This window comes from Squalius cephalus, assembly GCF_949319135.1.
Source record: "Squalius cephalus genome assembly, chromosome: 9".
In the NCBI taxonomy this organism is placed as follows: domain Eukaryota; kingdom Metazoa; phylum Chordata; class Actinopteri; order Cypriniformes; family Leuciscidae; genus Squalius; species Squalius cephalus.
This window is the reverse complement of record NC_137130.1, coordinates 2837651-2861116: the sequence shown is the minus strand read 5'-3', so window position 1 is coordinate 2861116 and position 23466 is coordinate 2837651. Positions and strand designations below refer to the sequence as shown.

The 23466-nt window shown below is 36.7% G+C and overlaps 1 protein-coding gene across 1 annotated transcript in view; it reads left to right on the top strand.

The window, feature by feature from the left end:
• The window catches only part of parp14rs3 (poly(ADP-ribose) polymerase family member 14-related sequence 3), a gene marked incomplete at its 5' end in the record, with an annotated part of 33632 nt that overhangs the window by 3728 nt on the left and 6438 nt on the right, over nt 1-23466 (top strand). The window contains 19 exons of the mRNA XM_079881924.1: nt 414-653; nt 2919-3155; nt 5471-7509; nt 8591-8660; nt 8844-8948; nt 9072-9134; nt 9213-9389; nt 10702-10865; nt 10948-10978; nt 11081-11185; nt 12420-12482; nt 13916-14092; nt 16407-16579; nt 17558-17663; nt 17750-17869; nt 18269-18331; nt 18415-18594; nt 18679-18858; nt 21614-22249. Coding sequence (XP_079738050.1) covers nt 414-653; nt 2919-3155; nt 5471-7509; nt 8591-8660; nt 8844-8948; nt 9072-9134; nt 9213-9389; nt 10702-10865; nt 10948-10978; nt 11081-11185; nt 12420-12482; nt 13916-14092; nt 16407-16579; nt 17558-17663; nt 17750-17869; nt 18269-18331; nt 18415-18594; nt 18679-18858; nt 21614-22249 — 4929 coding nt within the window. The remainder of the gene's footprint in view (nt 1-413; nt 654-2918; nt 3156-5470; nt 7510-8590; nt 8661-8843; nt 8949-9071; nt 9135-9212; nt 9390-10701; nt 10866-10947; nt 10979-11080; nt 11186-12419; nt 12483-13915; nt 14093-16406; nt 16580-17557; nt 17664-17749; nt 17870-18268; nt 18332-18414; nt 18595-18678; nt 18859-21613; nt 22250-23466) is intronic.

The window sequence follows — 23466 nt, the reverse complement described above, 5'->3', positions numbered from 1 at the left end:
CAATCTCTAGGTATGGTGAAGGCTATGTGATGATGTGGGGCTATTTTAATTCCAGAGGCCAAGGGAACTTTATCAGGATGCATAGTATCCTAAAAATAAAAAAAATAAAAAAATACTTAAAAATACAAATCTGCCTGCCTCTATGGGAATTTAACATAGGGGTGTCCAAACTTATGCACCCTGTATTTTAAGGAAGAACATTTATTTATTTACGATACATTATTCATTCACAAAGAAAATTGGTGTCCTTAAAGGTTGGATTTTTCCTAATTTTTTTAAATTAAGGCATTAAGTTAAGTTTCCAAAAGATGATTTTTTATTCCTCTTTTTAGTCAACTTTAGTATGGGTGTCTAAACTTATGCATAGCACTGTATAATACATAAAATTAACATAATGTTGACCCTTTTCTCAGATTTCAAGGAGATTTTTGGCAAGGAAGAACATGATATTGGTGTATCTTTACAAGTGTATAATGAAGGAAGTCTGGGAGGGAAGTCAGACCCCCGTCGCTTCATCTTGACGGGGTTTGATGGCGACACAGACTGGAAGAAAATCTCAGTGTTCATTGGCAGCTGTAGCAAGACGACAGAATACACTTGGGAGACACTTGATGATGATGATAGGATTGTCGTCACCTTTAAACAAGATATTGGTGGGTTTGGAAGTCTTTCCCGCTGGGTGTCTGTTATTGTCACTCTCTGCAATGTTTTGTCCTCTGTTTTTGGGACGCCTGCTTATTTTCTTTTGTCTTGTCACCCAAGCAATATTAAAATTAATATTCACAATAATGTTCTTCGGTTAAAGCCTTTTGCAAATGAGTAAAACAGTGAAGCGTGAACATCTGTGCCGCGAACACTGCTTTTGTTCCACCACTGCATGCGCGTCTATTAAAATAAAGGATTACTCTAATTGGTCTTGTTCACTTCCTCAGTATTTTTGTCTTGTTTTCCAGTACAAATGTCTAAACATTCTTAAATCAAGATACATTTACTGGAGAAAAAAATTAAGTGACTTTATTCTTAAAACAAGAAAAAAAACAATCTGCCAATGGGGTCAGAAAAACATAATTCAAAGGGAAAACAATATTATTTTTCTGACTCGACTGTTTTAAGCAAAACCCAATTCATTTTCATCAGAAAATAAGACTTTATACCTTCAGTCATTTTGCTTCTCCAGTAAATGTATCTTGATTGTCCCAAGAGTGTCTAGACATTTGTAATAGAAAACAAGACAAAAATCATTGTTTTTTTCAGCTCATTTTAATAGTAATTCATGATTTTAATACAGTATTCACATGACAGATTTTCAGATCTAACCTCTACAGTTTGTGCTAAATCTTAACCTCCTTTCATCATTGCAAATAATCTGAAAATGAATCATTAATGACATTAAAAACAAGAGGACATTGAGGAATAAAAGCAAACATTTATCACTACACTCTTAAAAATAAAGGATCTTTATTAATGGTTCAATGAAGAACCTTTAACATTCATGGAACCACTAAATGTTCTTTAAAGCAGAAAAACGTTCTTTAGACTATTAAAATGTTCTTCACAGTAAGAAAAAATGGTTATTTTAAGAAAATGTTCTTTGGGGAACCAAAAAATTATCACTGTGAAATCTCCCTTTTGCAACCTTCCGTAAATAATGTTCAGTTCTTAATCAATAGGAAGAAAAGTGACCAACATTTGACACCATCTTCTGTCTCCACTCTCCAGCGCTGTGTTTTATATTCTCATGAAACACTTGTTTATGATTCAGCAACTTTGATCAATACAAGTAATGCTAGACTGTAATCAATTAATAAATAATCTCATCCAGGGCACCAGTAAATATAAATGTGCACATTGTCAACATTAAAAACAGATGTTCACACTTCACTGTTTTACACTCTTAAAAATAAAGGTTATTTATTCAAAGCTTAATGCAAAAAAGAAGTGCTGCATGGGGTGTATTAAACCTCGGTGCTCTTTGGTTGTGGGATAGTATATCTCTGAAGACAAGAATTCCAAGGCACTCGAATGTTAGTGAAAAAGGTTAAAAAGCCTTTATTTCATTCATGGCTTACTTAAAAAAAATTGGTGAGAAGTACACCTACGCGTTGCGGCTACATGCCTTCATCAGGGTGTGTATGACAAACAGCGTCTCAGTTCATTTAACAGCAGCTAATTTCACAAAAGTCATAAAACGTGAAAATATCAAATATAATGCATGAAAAAAAAAAATTCAAAGAACATATCTCACACAAAAGTCATGAAACATAAAAAAATCATCATAAATATAATGCATGAGAAAAAAAAAAATTAAACAACATCAAAAATATTGACACAGCACACGATTCAAAAAACACAAATCAATATTATACCTATTCAATGAATCACCTCCTTGTATGAATCAAGTAACACAGGTCAAAATACATCTACCTGATAATGTACATCAGATAATTTGCAGTGTAACTTATTTTCCAAGAGAGAGAAAAAAAACAACAACACATTACAGAAATGGTACAAAGTCTAGGTTATTTATTGTCATTGATGGTCCCATGAAGAACCTTTAATATCCATGGAACATTTCCAATTCACAAAAGGTTCTTTATAGTGTAAAAAGGTTTTTTAGATTATTAAAGCGTTCTTCACACGTAGAAATAAAAATGGTTATTTTAAGAAATGAAAAATGATCACTGAAAGATTCTTTGGGGAACTAAAAATATCTCTTCTATGGCACTGCTGTGCAAAAAAACAAACACTTTCGGAAACCTTTATTTATAAGAGTGAAATCTTTAAGTGGAGAAAATGAATGACTGCCGGCTGTGGTCAACATTCAAATAAGAGTTAATGACGACATATTCAATTCTGTGAACATTTCATAAGAACATGCATCCTAGATCATTTTTCTTCCTTTTTCATTTTATCAACAGATGTGAAGTCATTTATAAGAAAATGCACCTCAAAGCAACTGCAGGGCCGAGACATCGGAGTGACGCGTATGGAGCGGACGGACTCGGTCCTGGTCCAGGGAGATCTGGAGAAGATCAGTGAAGAAATTCTGACCCTTTTCTTCAGCAACAAGAAGAAGAGCAGAGGAGGAGATATCGAGAACTTCATATGGATCAACAGACGAACAAGCGCGGTCATCACCTTTGGGAACTGTGATGGTTGGTTTTCAGATGCAATGATGAAATATTCATTTAATATAGAGATGCACGATATATCGGTCAACATATCGGTATAGGCCGATATATGTTCATGTTTAATGTTATCGTTATCAGCCCGATAAAAAAATGTGGCCGATATTATATTATTATATATATATTAAAGCCGATATATAATGGATTATTTCCTTCAGCTGAGACACAGATGCACACTGTTCGCCATGATGGTTTTGAATTGCTTGAAATATGATTGGAATCACTTCAAAACAGGAAAATACAGTAAAGTGCAACATGTGCATCGCAAATCTGTCATATACGCTATAAAATTAACGTTTACACTTTATTTTAAGGTGTCATTGTTACAGTGTAATTATATATTTAAGTACTGAGTAATATTAAGCAATTACATGTACTTACTATAGGGTTAGGGTTTGGTTGAGGGTTAGTTGCATGTAATTATGCATAATTTACTGTTATTACTATGGTAAGTAGATGTAACATATGTAACAAGGACACTGTAAAATAAAGTGTTACCGAATTAACTATAAAAGAACATCATTAATTTGTGTGCTTGGAACATGGATTTTAATGGTGAGACTTTTAATCAGGCTCTCAAAAAATATATAAAAACTTGGATTTAGATTTATCGGCCAATATATCGGTTATCGGCTTTCAAATATACAGAATTACTGTATTGGTGTTGGCCAAAATGTTCATATCGGTGCATCCCTAAAAAAATAATAATAAAAAATCTGTATTTCTGTCTTGTATTCCAGTACAAATATCTAAACATTCTTAAATCAAGATACAAGCAAAATGACATAAGATATTAAGTCTTGTTTTCTGAAGAATGTATCAAAATGAAGTGAGTTTATGCTTAAAACAAGAACAAATATCTGCAAATGGGGTTAGAAAAATAATCTCAATTTAAAGGGAAAACAAGATTTTTCTGACCAAATTGGAAGATATTTGTTCTTGTTTTAAGCATAAACTCACCTCATTTTGATACATTCTTCAGAAAACAAGACTTAATATCTTATGTCATTTTGCTTGTATCTTGTGTTAGGGGTTAACAGTTTAGGACCCAAAGACCAGATGTTTGAAAGAAGACCCGGATGTCGGAATTATAAAAAATTGAAGAAAAGTTTTACTGAAGATAGTTTGCAGTTTCATCAGCAGATGTTCAGCTTCAAGACTCACACAGGAGTTCGTAGGCCGCCCTGCTTACAGTTACATAGATCACAGCAGTTATACCATTTCCAAGGTCTAAGCTACGTCATTGCTTACAGGTTGAATGATTCTCATTGGCCAAGAAATTGATAAACATAGTAATTTTCCACACAGATAGACTGAAGCATATCTCCATAGATTATGCAGCTGACACTCGGACCCTGAAGTTAGGCACGTTGTTACCTTCCAGGTCGCAGATTTGGGTTGCTGGGTGTCAGCATGTCTCGAACAACAACTCAGTCAATCTCCAACAATGCCAGTGGTTCCTTAACCTGTAAGCAAGAAGACTAACACACACACCGACACACAGCTTTTCCAAGGTTGGATTTGGCCAGGCTCTAACTATAAACAGGAGTCTTGTCTCAAAACATCAAGATAACAAGTTCTTTCTCTCAGGATAGGACACTTTAGTCTAAATGGAAAGTATATGCTTTAACTGAGAAATGGTTCCTTAAACTATAGACTAGACTTCAATGACCCCTATATGTTTTAACACGTTAAAGACCTTTCTCAAACACAAAACCAGTCCCTATTTAATTTCTGGAAGCCGGGATAAATAGGCAAGCACTGTTACTGCATTCAGATATCAAATACTGACATTAAAGAATACATGACAAAAAACATTTCAGTAATCACACTGGTAACTTCTATAACAAAGTAAAATCTCCAGAGAAGTCATTCAACTCATTTGATATTTAGAACGAAAAATATTAATACCTTGATTATAATTATACATTGAAGCAGCAGTGGATTCCAATCCCCCCCCCCCCCCCCCCCATACAATAAGCTTCATTAGTTAATATTAGTTAACTACCTTAGTTAACATGAATTAAGAATGAACAATACTTCTTCAGCATTTATTAATCTTAGTTAATATTAATGTCATTAGGTTGTTATTAGGTTGTATTTGTTAACATTAGTTAATGAACTATGAACAAACATGAACAAACAATGAACAGCTGGATTTTTATTAACTAACATTAACAACGATTTATAAATACTGTAACAAATGTATTGCTCATTGTTAGTTCATGAACCTTATTGTAAAGTGTTACTGAATAATTTTACTGTCTCTTCTGTTTTAATAGATGCACATGCAGTGGTGGAACAGAAACACAGTGTTTGCGGCACAGATGTTCACGCTTCACTGTTTTACTCAAGTTTGCAAAAGGCTTTAACTGGAGAAAGACCCTCCCTGACTGACACCACCACAAAAGTCAACATTTCTGTCAGCGAAGATCTACTCCAATTCTTTGAAAGCAATGAGCGATGTAGAAAACAACTGGAGAGTGATGCTAAACTGCTTCATGCCAAAGTCTTCATTGACAGCACTGCATTAGTAAATGAAATAAAACTGGAGATGGACGTCAATAAAGAGTCTCTGACCGCCATGCAAATCGCACCAACTTGGGAGTCCAAGATAATGAGAGGAGTTCAGTCGTTTTTGAGTGGATACGACACAGAAGAGCTGAAAGTAGAGGAGGATGTCTGGAGGAAGGTTGAAAAGGAGTGCGACGCTCTCGTCACGGCTGATACAGCGCTCTCCTTTAAGGAGCGCAACTCTAAAGTTGTAATTTCTGGAGTGAAAGAGCAGGTCAGGATCCTTTCGGATAAAATCAGGGTTCTCCTGAAGAACGCCGCTGTCGAGGTGGAAGTGGAAAGAAACACGATCGAAGCCACAATTCAACTAGACTGCAGAGAGACATTTGATCTAATACAAGAGCACGTACAGTCCAAGCTAGGGCAGGTGAGTTTATCCCATGATGAGAAACTGCATATCATTTCCCTCAAAGGTTTGAAGGAGAAAGTAAATTCAGTGGAGATGCTCATCAAAAACGCACAGAAGAACATAATCACGCACCAGCTGAAGCTTTCTTCTCATCTGATCGACTTTCTTAAGTTGATGGATCTTCAAAAGTTTGAGCAGGACAACCACATTCCAGCTAGATTCCTAAACCGAAAGGATTTCTTCGGGATCTTGGTTGAGAAGGAAAACCTGAAGGGAGCCGAAGACAAAATCGGGGAGATTCTTAAAGAGGAGGTTGTGTTGATTTCTCCCAATCAAAGCGGTGACGCTTTAACACGCTTTCTCAGGAATCTTCAGGATGAAAGCGAGAAAGCAAACGACGTCAGGATCGCACAATCAAACATGCAGGTTATAATATGCGGGCTTTCCAACGCAGTTGCGGATGTTACGGGAAAAGTGAGGCGATATCTAGAGACCAAGGAACCAACGACTGAAAACGTCCCTCTGAAATCTGTGCGAGAGGTCGAGTTCGTGGACTCCTGCCTGAATCTGTCCGATCTCCCTCAACTCAAGCGGCTCGGCGCTTCGTTGCTTGCTTGCAAAGCGTCAAGTTCTCCTTGTTTGAAGGTCACAGCGCCTAAAGACAACATTAAAGATGCCGTGGATGCCGTACAGCAGAAGCTGTCATCCATTGTCGTGGAGAAGCACAAGTATCGCAAAGCAGGAGAAGCCAAGGTTCTGGAAAAGCACGAAGACAACCTGAAAACAAAAGCCCGAGAGAAGCAGTGCAAGCTGTATTTATCACAAGAACACATAGTAGCTCCTCCGAAGAGCTTCACGCACAAAATAGGGGATTTCGTGACTCTGAGCATCGTTGAGGGAGACGTGCACCATTTTACAGCCGACGCGTTGATCTGTACGATGGATAGGAATCTAGATTTTAATAACCCCATGGCTCAGCGCTTTCTCAAGTTTGGAGGCAAGAAGATTTCAGAAGTGTGTGAAACTCCCAAGAAGGAAAAGCAGAGTCTTTTACCTGGAGATGTGCTGGTCAGCGACGCCGGAAAACTCAACGCCGAGACGCTCATTTACGCCGTGCTTCCGCAGAAAGGTCAAGCGCTGGACTTGGTCTACCTTCAGTCGTCCGTGAGAAACTGTCTCCTGAAAGCCGAGGGGAAAGGATGCGTTTCCATTGCAATGCCGGCAATTGGTTGCGAAACCTTTGGATTCTCCGTCAAAGAAGGTTGCGTGGCGATCCGAGCAGCCGTTCTGCAGTTCTGCTCCGAGCTTCAGAATTCACCTAAAAACATTAGAAATATCAGTGTTGTGGATTCAGATGGGAAGATCGTTGAGGAGTTCAACGCTCTGATCCAGGAACTAGTACGATCCCCTACTAATTTACAAATCTGTAATGTTTAACAACACTGCAAAAAAGTGGTTCTTCCTCAGTGTTTTTGTCTTGTAAATATCTAAACATTCTTAAATCATGATATATTTACTGGAGAAGCAACACTACTGAAGATATTAAGTGAGTTTATGCTTACAACAAGAACAAATATCTGAAGTCAGAAAATAAACTTAATTTAAAGAGAAAACTAAATGATTTTGTTAGATATTTTTTATTGTTTTAAGCTCAAAAAACATAATTTTGATGATTATTATTTAAGGAAACGACTTAATATCTTCATTTAGCATCTCAAGTAAATGTATTTTGATTTAAGAATGTTTTAAGAATGTTTGGATATTTGTGCTGGAAAACAATATTTATTTATTCATCATTTTACGCCATATCATCATCATCAAAGGCTATATTCAAGGCAAACTCAAAAGTAATAAAAATTTAGAAATACTGCAAAATATTGATAAAATATTGCAATCATTTAAGAATCTTATCTCTGCAAACAATTAAAACAAAAATATAATAATAATAAACATATTTCAATTTGATATTCAATAAAAATTCTAATATTTTGCCAGGAGAAACCTTTTTAAAAATGTCCATTAATGTACTTTCTGAAAATAAAAATTGCCTAATATCATTTAAAGAAGGAAATTACAATAAAATATGCAAGGAACACTTACAAAATTCATATAATGGCTTTCAATAAATATAAATCGGTGAGTCTTGTGTGACCAATTCGACATCTCGCATGTCTGGTCAATTAAATAATCAAAATTGTATTCAAAGAATCCTGAAAAAAACGTATCATTGGTTATAAAAATATATGTCTGGTCATTTCTATTTTCTAAATGTAAACAATGGTTAGGACTTTCATTTATAACTGGATTCACTTCATATCATTTGTTATGGACACTTCATCCCATTCGCCACTTTTTGGAAATATACAAACTCGGAATGGGTTTAATCCTGGAAAACAAGACAAAAATACTGAGGAAGATAATCTTTTTTTGCAGTGCATCCTTTTTTTTTTATTGATCACCTGTATTTTATCATTAACAGGGATTTCCTGACATGTCAATAAAAATCCCCCTTCAATCCCGGATGATTAAACATGGATCAGACAAAAGAGGTACTATATATATATATATATATAATTTTTTATGCCTTCCTGTAGCTCATATAGTAACATCAAGGTCATGGGTTCGATTGCAGAAACTAATACAATGTATACCTTGAACACTTTGGATAAAAGCTTATGTACTTATGAATTGCTAATGTACTTTTCTTTTCACGTGACTGGGAATTCCATCAGTGCGGATCAATGGTGTGCCAATATGCCTCAAAAAGGGTGACATCACCAAAGAAACAGTGGATGTCATAGTGAATTCATCCAACAAAACTTTAGATCTTAACACCGGTAAGTGTTTCTTTGCTATAGCATCAATACTAAACAGACTTGCATCATCATCATCATCACACTTTTACCTTTTCATGCAGTGTTTTCCAGTCTCGTTTCCATCTAATCATCATCATTTTACAGGCGTTTCTGGTGCCATCTTAAAAGCTGCAGGGAAATCTGTTGCTGATGAGTGCAAAAAGCAAGGTATCATCATAATGGCACTGAATATGCTTATATTATAATGGCCGTGCTGAGTGACTTGATTCAGACGTGTGTTTGCAGCTCCTCTGAAAGCAGGTTCAGCCGTGATGACGAGCGCCGGAGCGCTTCAGTGTAAGAACATCGCTCAGATGGTCGGGCCGGACAAGATCGCAGACATCACAGCCTCTCTGGGAAAGGTGTTGAACCTCTGTGAGGGAACAATGGCCACAACTCTGGCCATTCCTGCCATCGGAACAGGCATGACAAAACCATAATGTTTGATATTTACAAATGTTCTTTTTTAGAGGAATTATGGAAGCCCATTTCTGTCACATAGGGGGAAAAAAAATCATAATTATGACAAAAAAAAACATTTTTATGTCATAAAAGTTAAAATTATGACATGTTAAATAAGTGTACTAATTGACATTGATATACTAAGTTATAATTTTGACTTTGTATCTCATAATTGACAAAATGTCATAATTATGACTGTCATAATTATGTCATTACTGTCATAAATTCTAATATTTTGCTTGGAGAAACCTTTTTAAAAATCCATTAATGTACTTTCTGAAAATAAAAAATGCCTAATATAATTTAAAGCAGGAAATTCATATAAAATATGCAAGGAAGACTCACAAAAATCATATAACGGCTTTCAATAAATAAACATGGGTGAGTCTTGTGTGACCAATTCGACATCTCGCATGTCTGGTTATTTCTATTATTATGTCATAATTATGAGATAAAAAGTCTAAATTATGACATACGTCATTATGAGATATAGTCATAATCATGACATACTAAGTTATAATTATGAGATAAAAAGTCATACTAAGTCATAATTTCGACTTTTTAAAAATTCGAAATTATTACAAAAAACTCAAAATAAAAAAAATTATTACAAATTTTTTTTTTGGAAGAAATATGACTCAAAACTGACATAAAAAGCCATACTAATGAGTCATTATTATGGTGTACTGAGTCATAATTTTCAATCTCAAAATTATGAAAGAAATCATAATAATGACTTTCATATTGTAATTACGATATAAAAAGTTGAAATGATGACAGTCAAAATTATGACTTGTCATTATGAGATATAAAGTCATAATTATGGCATGCTAAGTCATAATTATGAGATAAAAAGTTGAAATTAAGACAAAGTTAAAGCTGACATAAGTCATAAAGACATCAAGTCATAATTCTAATGTAATAAGTCAGAATTTTGACAGTTTATCTCATTATGACAAAAAGTCATTATGATAGTCAGAATTACGACAAAAAGTGAAAATTAAAAATTGACAAAATCATAAGACGAAGATGAAGATAAAAATATGACATAACTCATAACTATGATATACTAAGTAAAAATTGAGATAAAAAGTCTAAATGATGACATACTACTTAATACTACATAGTTTTGACTTTTTTCTTATAATTATGAGTAATGATATTTTAAATGTTATAATAATAATTTATGAAAGCATGTATTTTTTTCTTATGTGGCGGAAATGGGGCTTCCATAAGAAATATCAAGTCCTGAGCAATAATCTCGTTTCCGCAGGACGAGGCGGCTTTAAACCGGAAGAATCCATCAAAGCCATTCTCACAGCGATCGAGAAACACCTGCAGGAGCCGAACTCCTCCTGCTTCAGGAGCATCACTATCGTGGCATTCGAACAGAAGATCTTTGATGACTTTCGCCAATACTTTAAAGTGTGGAACAAGGTTAATACTAATGAATTCACAAAAATAGTTTCCCGATTTCTTTTTCCATCATATTAAATTTGTTCAATTTGTTTTCCTGCAGCCTGCATGCAACAAGATGCCCGAAAATCAAGGTTTTGACAACCTCCTCATGCTTATTTAGCAATGCTCTAGTGTTGTAGATACACAATAAGCCTGTTGCAATGTAATAGTGAATATTTTCTCGTCCTCTATAGTCAAAATCGGAAGCGTCAGGATTGAGGTAAAGAAAGGGGACATCACTACAGAAACTGTCCGAGGGATTGTGAACACCACCAACAGAGACATGAGCCTGAGAGGAGGTCGGTATGATCAAAAATAACTCAAAATACTCAACACTTTTATATGAACACATCATTTACTCTAAAGCCCTATTCGGATGGGATTAGCTTTACTAGGGTAGATGGAGTGATGTAATTTTACCACAGGACGTCTGTAATATTAATGGCCAATCCGCACGGGATAAGAGATCTCAGTAAACTAGCAGAAGTGTGAGAGTAACTCGATTTACACACCGCCGTCACTCCTGTCGTCATGTGTGTGTTACGCTGCTTCCTGATATCACGTGTGCAAACACATATAACCTATATTTATATATATAAAACAGTTATGTCCGGTCGAACGATGTATTAATGAACTTCAGATTGGATTGTGTTGGTGAAAGGCTCTTATCTAACACTAAAAGATGTTTCGTGCCTCTAACAAGTGCTGTCGATCTCCTCTCTGATCTGAATGGTGTGTGTGAAACACTTGAGTTTTGCCACAGACTCGTCCCAGCGACTAGAACACAACTGATGCTTTTTCAAGTGTCTCCATACTTGAAAAACTGCGGAAAACTACTTTTAAACAGGAAATGACGAAATATTTACGTACATATTTACAGCGGGTCTATTCATCTATTAGGTGATTTTTCCGGACCTTTTTACTGAAGGTAAAAGTCTCCGTAATCTTTACTGACATTGTCCGTGATGATCACTGAGATGCACATTCAGACGGGACTAAAATCACAGAGAAGCTCTGATGATTATTACTTTACCCCACCTCTCCATGATACACTAGTCCCGTCCGAATAGGGCTTAAAATACGCCATAGATCTACTAGGGTTTGTGATGCAGCTGCCGTCAGATCCATCACAACTCGTTTACAAAACAATCTCCGAACAAACATATAATCCTCCGACATGATCCAGGACACCATTAAAATAATATCAAAACGAGCCGTTTTTGGAGCTTGATTAAATAAATGCTGTTTATAATGAGGAGGAAACTTGCAGGATGTTTTAATGGTACAAAGACCTCTTACATGTCAAAAGAACAATGCATTTTTAATGTATCATGTCATGACTCATTTAAATCTTCACTCAAATGGTTTTAAAAATATAAGTTGATGATAGAATAAGAAACAAATCATGTACTCTACTCGCTGTCATTGTGAATGGTTTGAATGGCCATGCAAACCTACACCGAATTATGATGTTTTAAACATGATGTTTAGTGTGTCTCACCTTGACAAGCTCAAAAGCCCCTTGTTTTTCAGGTGTATCGGGTGCCATATTTAAAGCAGCGGGAGCGTCTGTGGAGCAGGAGTGTCAAAAACACGGTGAGAGAACGTTACACACCACATAATCAAACCTGGACGATAATCAATCACATGAGCAAGAGATGTTCTGGAGATCAGGTGTGATTGGGCCGAACCGATACTGAATGACAGGGACTGGTAATGTTAAACAAATTGAAGTTAGAAACTTTCAATCCATTTTTAATGTCTTGTGAGGATGACTAACAGTATGTAAATAAGTAAATCATTATGTGTCTGTACACACACACATCAAAAAGCCAAGTCACCTTTATTTCTACAGCACTTTATAATACAGATTATACAGTTTCAAAGCAGCTTCACGGTGATAAACAGAAAAAATAACATAATCGATGATGCAAACTTCATCAAATATGAGGCAAATTAAAATTCTACAGCTCTAAAAAGACAATAGTGTCATAATACAACTCAATTCAGTTCAGTTCAATAACTTTAGTTCAATTAGTTGAAGTTTTCAGTTGAAGTCAGTGCAGCCAAATCAATAATATTACTTAATATTAATTGAAAAGTATTTGTACATTTCAGTTACGAAGAAAATGGGGGTACTTAACTTAAAGCCTTTATATAAAAGTATTGTAATGCATTAATTATGCACTTTATAATGCATGAATAAATAATTGTAACGACAATTATAATAAATTAAAACACTTATCTATTCATTGATACGCATTTAGAAAGTATAATGCATTTAAACACGACAAACAACCAATTTCAGATGTAACAAGGAATCTGCAAAGATTATGAAAATATATAATGCATTTTAACGTACACAATGAATGCCATTATAATGCATTACACATAAAGGCTTTAAGTAAACTGTTACCGAAAGTCTAAATGTCATTAGATACGAAGTATCACAGCAAGAGTTATGATGAAGATGCACAGACACACTTTACAATCATACAGAAGTTTGTTGGTTCCACTAAAAGTCCTCAAAACACACAGAGCAAAAATAAAGATCTAGTGGTGATGTTGTGAATTGCAACCAGTGGCCGACAGGAAATGATGTCGTCAGCAGAGAGTAGCCAGTTAAGCAGGAGGTTTCTTTACAAAGATAAATTAAGAAATTACGTCCACTTAATTATTCAGTAAAACGATGTTATTGCAAATATTATTGTAACTTGTTCATCATTGTGTCAGTGTTTTCTTCGCTGACTTTAGCTAGCTTCTTTACACGAAGAACAACACAAAAACGCGTTTGCCCGTTCAGGGCCACTGTAGAAACATGTCGATTTAAGGAGACCCGCGTGTGTGTAGATAGAAATGCCTCATTCTAAGGTAATAAAAACATAACGGTTCATTAAGTAAGGTCTTTATACACCACTGAAGACATAGTTATGTGTTTGATATTGCATATCTGTCAACAGATCCTCCTAAATATTACACACTGCACCTTTAAACAAGCATCTGACGTTCTGGTTTCTTTATCTGTGAAGGTCCGTTGCAGAACGACGTCGCAGCCGTGACCAGCGGTGGGAACCTGCAGTGTGATGTCATCATTCACATGGTGGGCCCGCACACGGCGGCAGAGGTCAGATCCCGCGTGAAGAAGGTCCTGGAGCGCTGCGAGGAGAAGCAGATCACCACCGTCTCCTTCCCTGCTGTCGGCACCGGTACGAGCGTCGGCTGTTGAAGGCCCACTCAAATCAAAATTAACGTTTTTTAGCTCTTAGTATGAATGTGATAGCCTTAAAGGAGTCATCGGATGCAAAATTAACTTTTATATGGTGTTTGCATATAAACGTGTCTTTCCACACAACCACCATACAATGAAAAAAATCCATTCACTCCTTTTTTTTTATATTCTCAAAAAGCCTAAACTGAGCTAAATTTTCTGAGCAAAATGATGTCATAATGCTCATGCTCCGCCCACGACCGCTGACGGACTGTCCCGTATTAGCATATTTCCCGTATTAGCATATTTCCCGTATTAGCATATTTCCTCCCTCAGCTATTTGAATACTGCCTGCCAAGTCAGAACTTTATGTGTCTTGTATCGTCACGCCTCACGGTGAGCACGGTTATCATTTAAAGAGACATGCACCGAAACGGGTTGCTGTGAACAGAGCTGTTTTTGAGGAGGTAAAAAGGTGTTGTTTTACACAACCAGTGAGGAATTTTAACTACAGTATGTTACAAACTTTACATGAAGACCTAAAGAATCATACCAACTTGTGGAAAACGGGCATCCGATGACCCCTTTAAAGGGGCAGTCTGTAAGAATGACAGCTTGTGGTTGAAATAGGTACTGCAATCCAAATTCAAAAATCAGAGATCGTTGTTTCTCCCGCCCTTCCTCCTCAGACTCGACACAGGTTGCCAGTTTGAGGACACGCAAGGGGAACGAGTGCAATTGACAATGAAAATTGGAAACTTGCAGTATTACACTGTGTCCTAACTATACGCGACGCACGATAAAAGGTTCTTTTCCATGTTGATCAGAATGTTTGTCCTATCCAGCCGCGACGGCGACACGCGACGCCTCTATATTAGAAACGGTTTCTATTTTTCTGCGGCGTCGCGCTGGAACAACAAACACAAAGTGTGGCGATGATAATCTCAGGTGCTGTTTATGTGCTTTATTTAATGTTAAAAGCGTGTAATGTGACTTTGAATATCATTTAGTGCTCCAGCTTTGTAGCTGTAAAAGCAACAATGGATAATTCACCTCAGATCTTGAAATGGAAACAAGAACGTTCAAACTGTGAAGAAACCGGTGTATTCTTTGACAAAGATTGTTTTAGTAACTCAGCCTATGTATTTTTAATAATGTTTAAATGGTGTAATATTTGAGAATTTGATTATGTAGCTACTTATCCATTTTCTTGCGAGTGCCGTCAAGATTACTCTCTGGTGCCGTGCACTCGCTGCGAGACTCCGCCCACACACTGTTCTGATTGGCTGACTCCGCCCTCACGCTGTTCTGATTGGCTGACTCCGCCCACACACTGTTCTGATTGGCTGACTCCGCCCACACGCTGTTCTGATTGGCTGTGGGTTTTGATTGATTTTGACGCATCTCGCAGTCGCGTCGCGTCTAGTGTGGACAGATACAGTATTTGTCGCTGGAATTTTATCGCATCGCGTCTGGTTAGGAGACGGTGTTACAGACAAAAACAAAAATAGACATCCCAGCCTGGAAACGCACATTTCAAAGTAAAACAACTGGCTGTAGAAGTGTTTTCCAGCGAAACGAGTATGTGAACTCAGCATGTTTCCTCAATATCTGCAAACATATTATGATATTTATATGCTTTAGTAGAGTGAAAAAGATACATACAGCACCTTTAAGTTTACGAATAAGCTAGTGTGCTCCAAAACAATGACAAAATTTGCATTTAGGAGATATAAGCGTTCAAAACATACAGTCTCTCACTTCCGTTAAAATGGATCAGGGATTTTTATAACATCACCGTTTCTCATCACATCTTCTGTCCAATCAAATGCTCTCTAGAATCTAAAGCTCCGCCCCCAATGCTATAAACACCACCTGGCAAATGCGACCGCTGACACGTCACGGAGCATTATGGGTTGGAGATGTGTGTTCGGTTCCTCAAACGCTTGAGTTTTATTACATTTTTCAACTGTACACGTTGGTTAAGAATGAAATGGCTAGAATTTATTCACACATCTACTATTGAATCCAACGTATCATCAGCGCTCGGATTTGCTTCCATGGTGCTGTCAGTCTGTGTGGTAAACTAAACGCTATTGGCTATTTGAAAAGGGGGAGGAGCCATTCAATATGTCCCTCCTTAGCTTCCCGTTTCAGTGGAAATTACGTCCACGCATCAAACAAAGCTGCGCGATCGAAGACACTTCAGTGGGCCTTTAAACAGGTTTAACTGCAGCATGTGAATGATGTCTCATTCTGTTATTAAAGGTATATTAATCTGATTCTGTTCATTCATTCATTCATTCATAAAGGTGGTGGAGGAGTTCAGGCTGCGGACGCCATCGCTGCCATGCTGGAGGCCTTTGAAGATCATCTGACTCCAAACGTCTCAACTGTGATCAAGCTCATCTACATCGTGATTAACCAGGACAGCGTCCTACCAGAGTTTCAGAAAGGTCTCAAAACATGGGCTGCAAATGCACAGGTAGTGATGCCAACCATAACCATAACCAAGATGATTGAAAAAAGGAGGGATCGTTCACTGCAAAATGTTTTTTCTTGTTTTCCAGTACAAATATCTAAACATTCTTAAATCAAGATACATTAACTGAGTCTTGTTTTCTGAGTCTTATCAAAATCAAGTGAGTTTTTGCTTAAAACAAGAACAAATATCTGCCAGTGGAGTCAGAAAAATAAAATTAATTTAAAGGCATTTTAAGCAAAAACTCACTTGATTTTGAATTATTTTTTCAAAATAAATGTAAATGTATCTTGATTTAAAGGTACACTGTGTAGGAATTTCTCCCATCTAGCGGTGAAATTGTATTTTGCATTCAAACGAATAATGCTCTCTAGCGCCTCGCTGTTTCAAATGCGTGTTGCAACTGCGGGAGCCGTTATGTACCAAGAAGCTATGACAACATGTCTTCCAATAGCACTTCGTCGAGTTTAACTATACATGTACTGTTATGCTGCCTATATAATGAATTACACAACCACGCAATGAAAGAAAAAAAGCTTGTAATTTAGACCGTAACATTGACTTCAGACTTCAGCGTCCCTTTCAAAGTCTTTCTCCTTCATTAGCTCTTTCCACCTGGGAAAAGCTATCCCGATATTTACCCTTGTTTTTTGAATTCGCCGATCACGTTTCCTTTTACATTCAATTTTTTGCTTAACTGCAAAATGGCTCCTTACTTAAGTTCAAACTTACCCGTCCAATGTAAATAAATATAAGAAATTCTTCGCTTACGAGGATAAGTCAGATCATTGGCAGAGGTAATTTTACACCAATGAGGACATGTTTATGAATAAAGACATTGATTTTAGCTAATAAAACTACTTAAAAAACCACACAGTGTACCTTTAAGAATGTTTGTACTGGAAAAACAATAACAACATTATTTTAGCAGTTTAGTGTTATGCTTTTGTGCACATTTAATTAACATCAACCCACAACTAGGAAAGTGAGGATGATGATGATGATGAAGAAGATGATGATGGTGAAGATGGTGATGATGAGTGGGAGGATTTTAGCTCGTCGTCTGACCAAGAAGCTGATGCCAGCGGTAATGCGGCTTTTGATGACTTATCCTTTTGTAAATGTGTTGTTATGGATGTTTCATATTTGCTTCAAATATTTACACTTCACCAGGAAACCCAGTGGAGATTATAATTGGCCCAATTAAAGTCAAGGTGTTTTCTGGTGACATCACCAAAGAGAATGTTGAGGCTATTGTTAACAGCACGAACACAAGCCTCAATCTGACCTCGGGTGAGTTTGTTTTTAATTAACATGATTATTGAACTGAACTGAATCAACATTGAACTGAATCAACATTGAACTGAACTGAATCAAAATTGAACTGAATCAACATTGAACTGAACTGAATCAAAATTGAACTGAACTGAATCAACATTGAACTGAACTGAATCAAAATTGAACTGAACTGAATCAACATTGAACTGAATCAACATTGAACTGAATCAACATTGAACTGAATAATGCCACTATTGTCTTTTTAGCGCTGCAGAATATGCATTGGTCTCATATTTGAAGAAGTTTGCATTATTGATTCTGTTATTTTCCTGTGAAACTTCTTTGAAACACTCTGAATTGTATAAAGGGCTATACAAATAATGCTGACCATTGTTTGTCTTTATACACACACAGGTGTATCAGGAGTCATTCTCAAAGCATCAGGACCAACAGTGGTGAACGAGTGCAAAACAAAAGGTACAGCCTTCACAAATGTAGGCATTTCTGGCCCATTATAACCTTTACGAGAGTAATCGCTCATTCTTTCTCTCCTTATGAAGTGCCTCAGCCTGCCGACGGTGTGGTCTTGACCAAAGCGGGAAATCTTTCAAATATCAAACACATCGTTCAAATGGTTGGGCAGACGAGTGAGAAAGGCATCAGCAGCTCCGTGTATAAAGTCCTGACAATGTGTGAAGAAAATCACATTCAGTCGGTTTCATTCCCAGCTCTTGGAACGGGTAAGTTCATGCATTTGGAAATGCAGATGAGCAAAGTCAAAACCAAGAGGTCTGGATGAAAACACAATGTTGGATGTCCTTTAGGAGCTGGGAACTTGGTGGCAGCAGGAGTAGCCAATGCAATGACCGAAGCTCTGATGAAGTTCGTAAAGGACTCGCCGAAACATCTGAAAGTCGTCCACATCGTGATCTTCCAAGCCAAACTCCTGCCCGACTTTCAGGAAGCCGTTAAAAAGTGCAAGAAGATTTCTCGGAACGCTTCAGGTACGTTTCAGTGCTTGAAACAGTAGAGGTTTGCAATGTATTTTGTCTATAATAATATGGTGATTGTTGTTTTAACGATGTACGGTCGATCTTAAGCTATCGAAATGCGTTTATAATGCCTCCAAAATTCAACATAAGGGGCAAAAATGCCTCTGTAAGTCTTTTATATTTATATAATTTAATATAGTTAATCAATATCACACGAAGAATGACGTTTTTTTTCTCCAAATATCAGCATGATTAAAAATGTGATTTAGATTTTATTCAACAAACTAGAACTTAATATTAAGTGACTTGCATTTTAAATACAATATTGCCTATTTTCGCTAACGAAAATATTTCTGAGCAACACACCGCGGTGAATGAACGAATCAGTTGAATGAATGATTCAATGACTCACTCATTAAGACTTCATTACTTAAAGGAGAACTCCGGTCAATTTTAACATTGAGCTCATTTTTTTGTCAATTTGGAGTGCTGTCAATACAGAGAACAACGACAAATAACGGTGTTGCCTACACCGTGTTATCCTCTTTTTAAAATTTGCACCCTGTTGACTTCAATGGGGCAAGTTTTAAACCTGCTTTTAGCCTCTTAACATCCTTGATGTGTCATTACAAGTGCACAGGTCATGTGAGTGATTCCTTCAGAGTGAACACGAGTGAATCTGACTGCAGTAGATGTGAAAGAAATGGATAAAAATGATAATAATTCAGCCAGCGCTCATACCTGTATTTACATCCTGTTTTCGGTTGAAGTCCAAAGTAGTCGATTGCAGAGTTCACGCGCGTGATCATAGGTAACTAAACCTATGCGCGTGAACTCTGCAATCGACTACTTTGGACTTCGACCGAAAACAGGATGTAAACACAGGTATTTGCGCTGGCTTAAATAACATCATTTTTATTCATATCTTTCACATCTACTGCAGTCAGATTCACCGTGTTCACTCTGAAGGAATCACTCACATGACCTGTGCACTTGTAATGACACATCAAGGATGTTAAGAGCCTAAAAGCAGGTTTAAAACTTGCCCCATTGAAGTCAACAGGGTGCAAATTTTAAAAAGAGGATAACACGGTGTAGGCAACACAGATATTTGTCGTTGTTCTCTGTATTGACAGCACTCCAAATGTACAAAAAAATGAGCTCAATGTTAAAAGTTCTCCTTTAAGACGTTTAAATGAAGCGGCTGAATCTCAATGACTCACTCTTTAACAGTGACTTACTGCCAATTATAATTTCACATTTTAAGTATCTTTTCTGTTTAAAAATAATTTTAAATATCAATATTCAACATTTTATGTTTTTTAAAACATCAAAACATTATTTATGCATTTGTAACTGCAGGTTACTGCATTCATGTCCCTCTGAGCTGCATTAAACAGTGTGTGTAAAAGCATCTAAACACAACTTCTGTGTTTCCTCTGCATTGCAAAGAACAATTCTGTCGATATTGATTCAGTTTGTTTGGTTACAGCCCTATTGTGTCTTATTATTCTAATTGAATTCACTGATTAAATGTAAGAATTTGACACAAAAGATTATGCATACATATAATTACCTTCATAAAGGTAAACTGCCCTTAAAAGGTAAAAATCAATTTAAACTTATTGGAAAAACTTATTGTGAACTGACCAACAAACTTTTCTTTTTTCTTTACTCTATTCTTTTGAAGAATATCAAAAACTTCAGGAGTCGGCTGTCCACAGCAATCCTTAATATCCCAGATCCCAGAAAATATTGAGATATAATTTTTTGTCAATATCGCACAGCCCTAACACACATCCAGACTTGGGCAGGAGTTCGATCAAAAAACTAAAAATCAAAGAAATGAAAAAACTGCACTGTGCTTTATCTGCTGTAAAATTCTTTATTCTTTAGTGTTTCTGTCTTGTTTTCCAGTACAAATATCTAAACAAGCTTAAATCAAGATACATTTACTGGAGAAGCAAAATGACTGAAGATATTAAGTCTTGTTTTGTGAAAGAAACTGATCAAAAATAAGTGACTTTATTCTCAAAACAAGAAAAAATTTTTTTGCCAGTGGGGTCAGAAAAATAACCTTAATTTAAAGGGAAAATAAGTTTATTTCTCAGACCCCATTGGCAGATATTTTTCCTTGTTTTAAGCAAATTAAGACAATCCAAATTAGGCAAGAACAAATATCTGCCAATGGGGTCAGAGAAATAATCTTGTTTTCCCTTTAAATTGAGAACATTTTTCTGACCCCATTGGCAGATATTTGTACTGTACTTGATATCTTAAGTCATTTTGCTTTTTGCTATCTTGATTTAAGAATGTTTAGTATTTTTGTGTTGTTTTCAAGTACAAATATAAAAAAAAATCTTAAATCAAGCTGCATTTACTAAAGTAGTAAAATATATTATGTCTATTAATCTTGTGTCTTGTATATTTTATGTCTTGTTTTCTGGGGAAATAAATCAAAATAAAGTGAGTTTTTGCTTAAAACAAGCAAAATGATCTGTCCATGGGGTAAGAAAAATAATCTTGTTTCTGTTTGAATTAAGATCATGGACAGATCATTTTGCTTGTTTTAAGCAAAAACTCACTTAATTTTGATTAATTCCCCCGGAAAACAAGACATAATATCTTATCTAATTTTACTTATCTAGTAAATGCATCTTGATTTTAAGAATTTTTTGATATTTGGACTGGAAACCAGACAAAAATACTAAGAAAAGCATTTTTTGCAGTGTGTGAACTAACCTGGTTACTTGTGTGTTCTCAACAGCCCGTCAGCAGACACCAGTGAACCGAACTCAACCACCAACCCGAACTCAACCACCGACCCTTTGTCTAGCCAGAGAAACGGCCTTGGTCTCGTTCCCCGTTATGTCCGTTGACGTTTACGGGACGTCCCATGCAAACCTTGCCGAGGTCAAGAGAGTCCTAGACGAGCTGATCTCTGATGAGTGTGTGAGTAAAGACGTCCAGTCGAAACACATCGCTGATCTTCCAGAAACCGACAAGAAGAACATCGTGAGCCTCAGCCGAGCCAATCAGGTCAGCGTTCTGGTGAGCGGTCTGGATAAGCTAACTGTATCAGGGAAGAAAGATGACGTTTTGGATGCCGTGCTGAAGATAAACGGCTTCATCCAAGCGGCTCGAGACCGAGAGACGCGGGCGGGTGAGGTGAAGCGTCTGCGGAAGATGCTGTGTTGGGAACGGGGCAGAGGAGAGCGATGGGAGCCGCTGGATGACGCCGTTAGCTACGACATTGAGCTCGCTTTCCAAAGTAAGCTAAAGAGCTTTCAGTACCAGGAGAACGGAGAGAGCTACACGGTGGACTTCAGCGAGATGAAGCTCACTAACAGCAAGCAGGAGTCCTGCAGGGTCAAGAGGACTCTGCTGGGAGACTCGGAAACGGGTACGAGTTACAAATCCAAAGGGTTTTCATGAGAATTAGAAGCATTGGTCTCTATATCACTATACATATATTATCTCTATATATATTATATCTCTCTCTCTCTCTCTCTCTCTCTCTCTCTCTATATATATATATATATATATATATATATATCTCTCTCTCTCTCTCTCTCTCTCTCTCTCTCTATATATATATATAAAAATAGATATATAGGGTAGATATATAGGGTATAGGTTATAGGGTATATATATATACAGTATAGGTGTGCGGATCTTTACTTTGTGACTGAAACTTTCGTTTAAAAGCATAATTAGAATGGAAACGCCACTTTTAAGTTTGACAGTATTTTCGTTTTAGGTTAAATTGCCTTGTGAATGGGAGTGAATGGGGCTCTTCTATGATAGCATCAAAAATCACTATTTTTAAAACACTAATGCGGCTCGACACAACATGAAACTGTGCTGGAAGTGTCACCAGTGGCTCTACACATGAACTCCAGCATTGAGAACAGTGTTTGTGTACACAGAGTTTACAGAAAAGAAAGATTTTGAACTCACTGTGTTTCCATCCGCCGGCATTTTGTCAGTAAAAAATAGTCGATCTCCCTAACAGGAGATAAAGAAAAGATGGAAAGCTCCTAAAGCTTAGTTCAATATAAATTCACGGATAATTTGTTGTTTTGTCGTTTGTGAAAATCAATATTGACCTTGTATTTGAAAAAGGATCCTCATATAAGAAGCAATACTAAAATTCAGAGTCAGTTCATTCGCATTCGGAGATCGACTATTTTTGACTGTCAAAACACCGGCGGACACAGAGACAGTGAGTTGATCAAAATCTTTCTCTTTAGTAAACTCTGTGTACACAAACCATGTTCTCAATGCTGGAGTTCATGTGTAGAGCCGCTGGTGACACTTCCAGCACAGTTTCATGTTGTGTCGAACCGCATTAGTGTTTTAAAAATAGTGATTTTTGATGCTATCATAGTCGTGACCCATTCACTCCCATTCAAAAGGCAATTTGACCGAAAACGAAAATACGGTCAAACTTAAAAGTGGCGTTTCCATCCTAATTATGCTTTTAAATGAAAGTTTGCCTCGGGTAGATTAACAAAAAGACCCTAGGTTGCATTTTGGTGAGAGTTATCCTTTAAAAATCAAGATACATTTACTTGAGAAACAAAATGATCTTGTTTTCTGAAAAGTGTGTCAAAATTA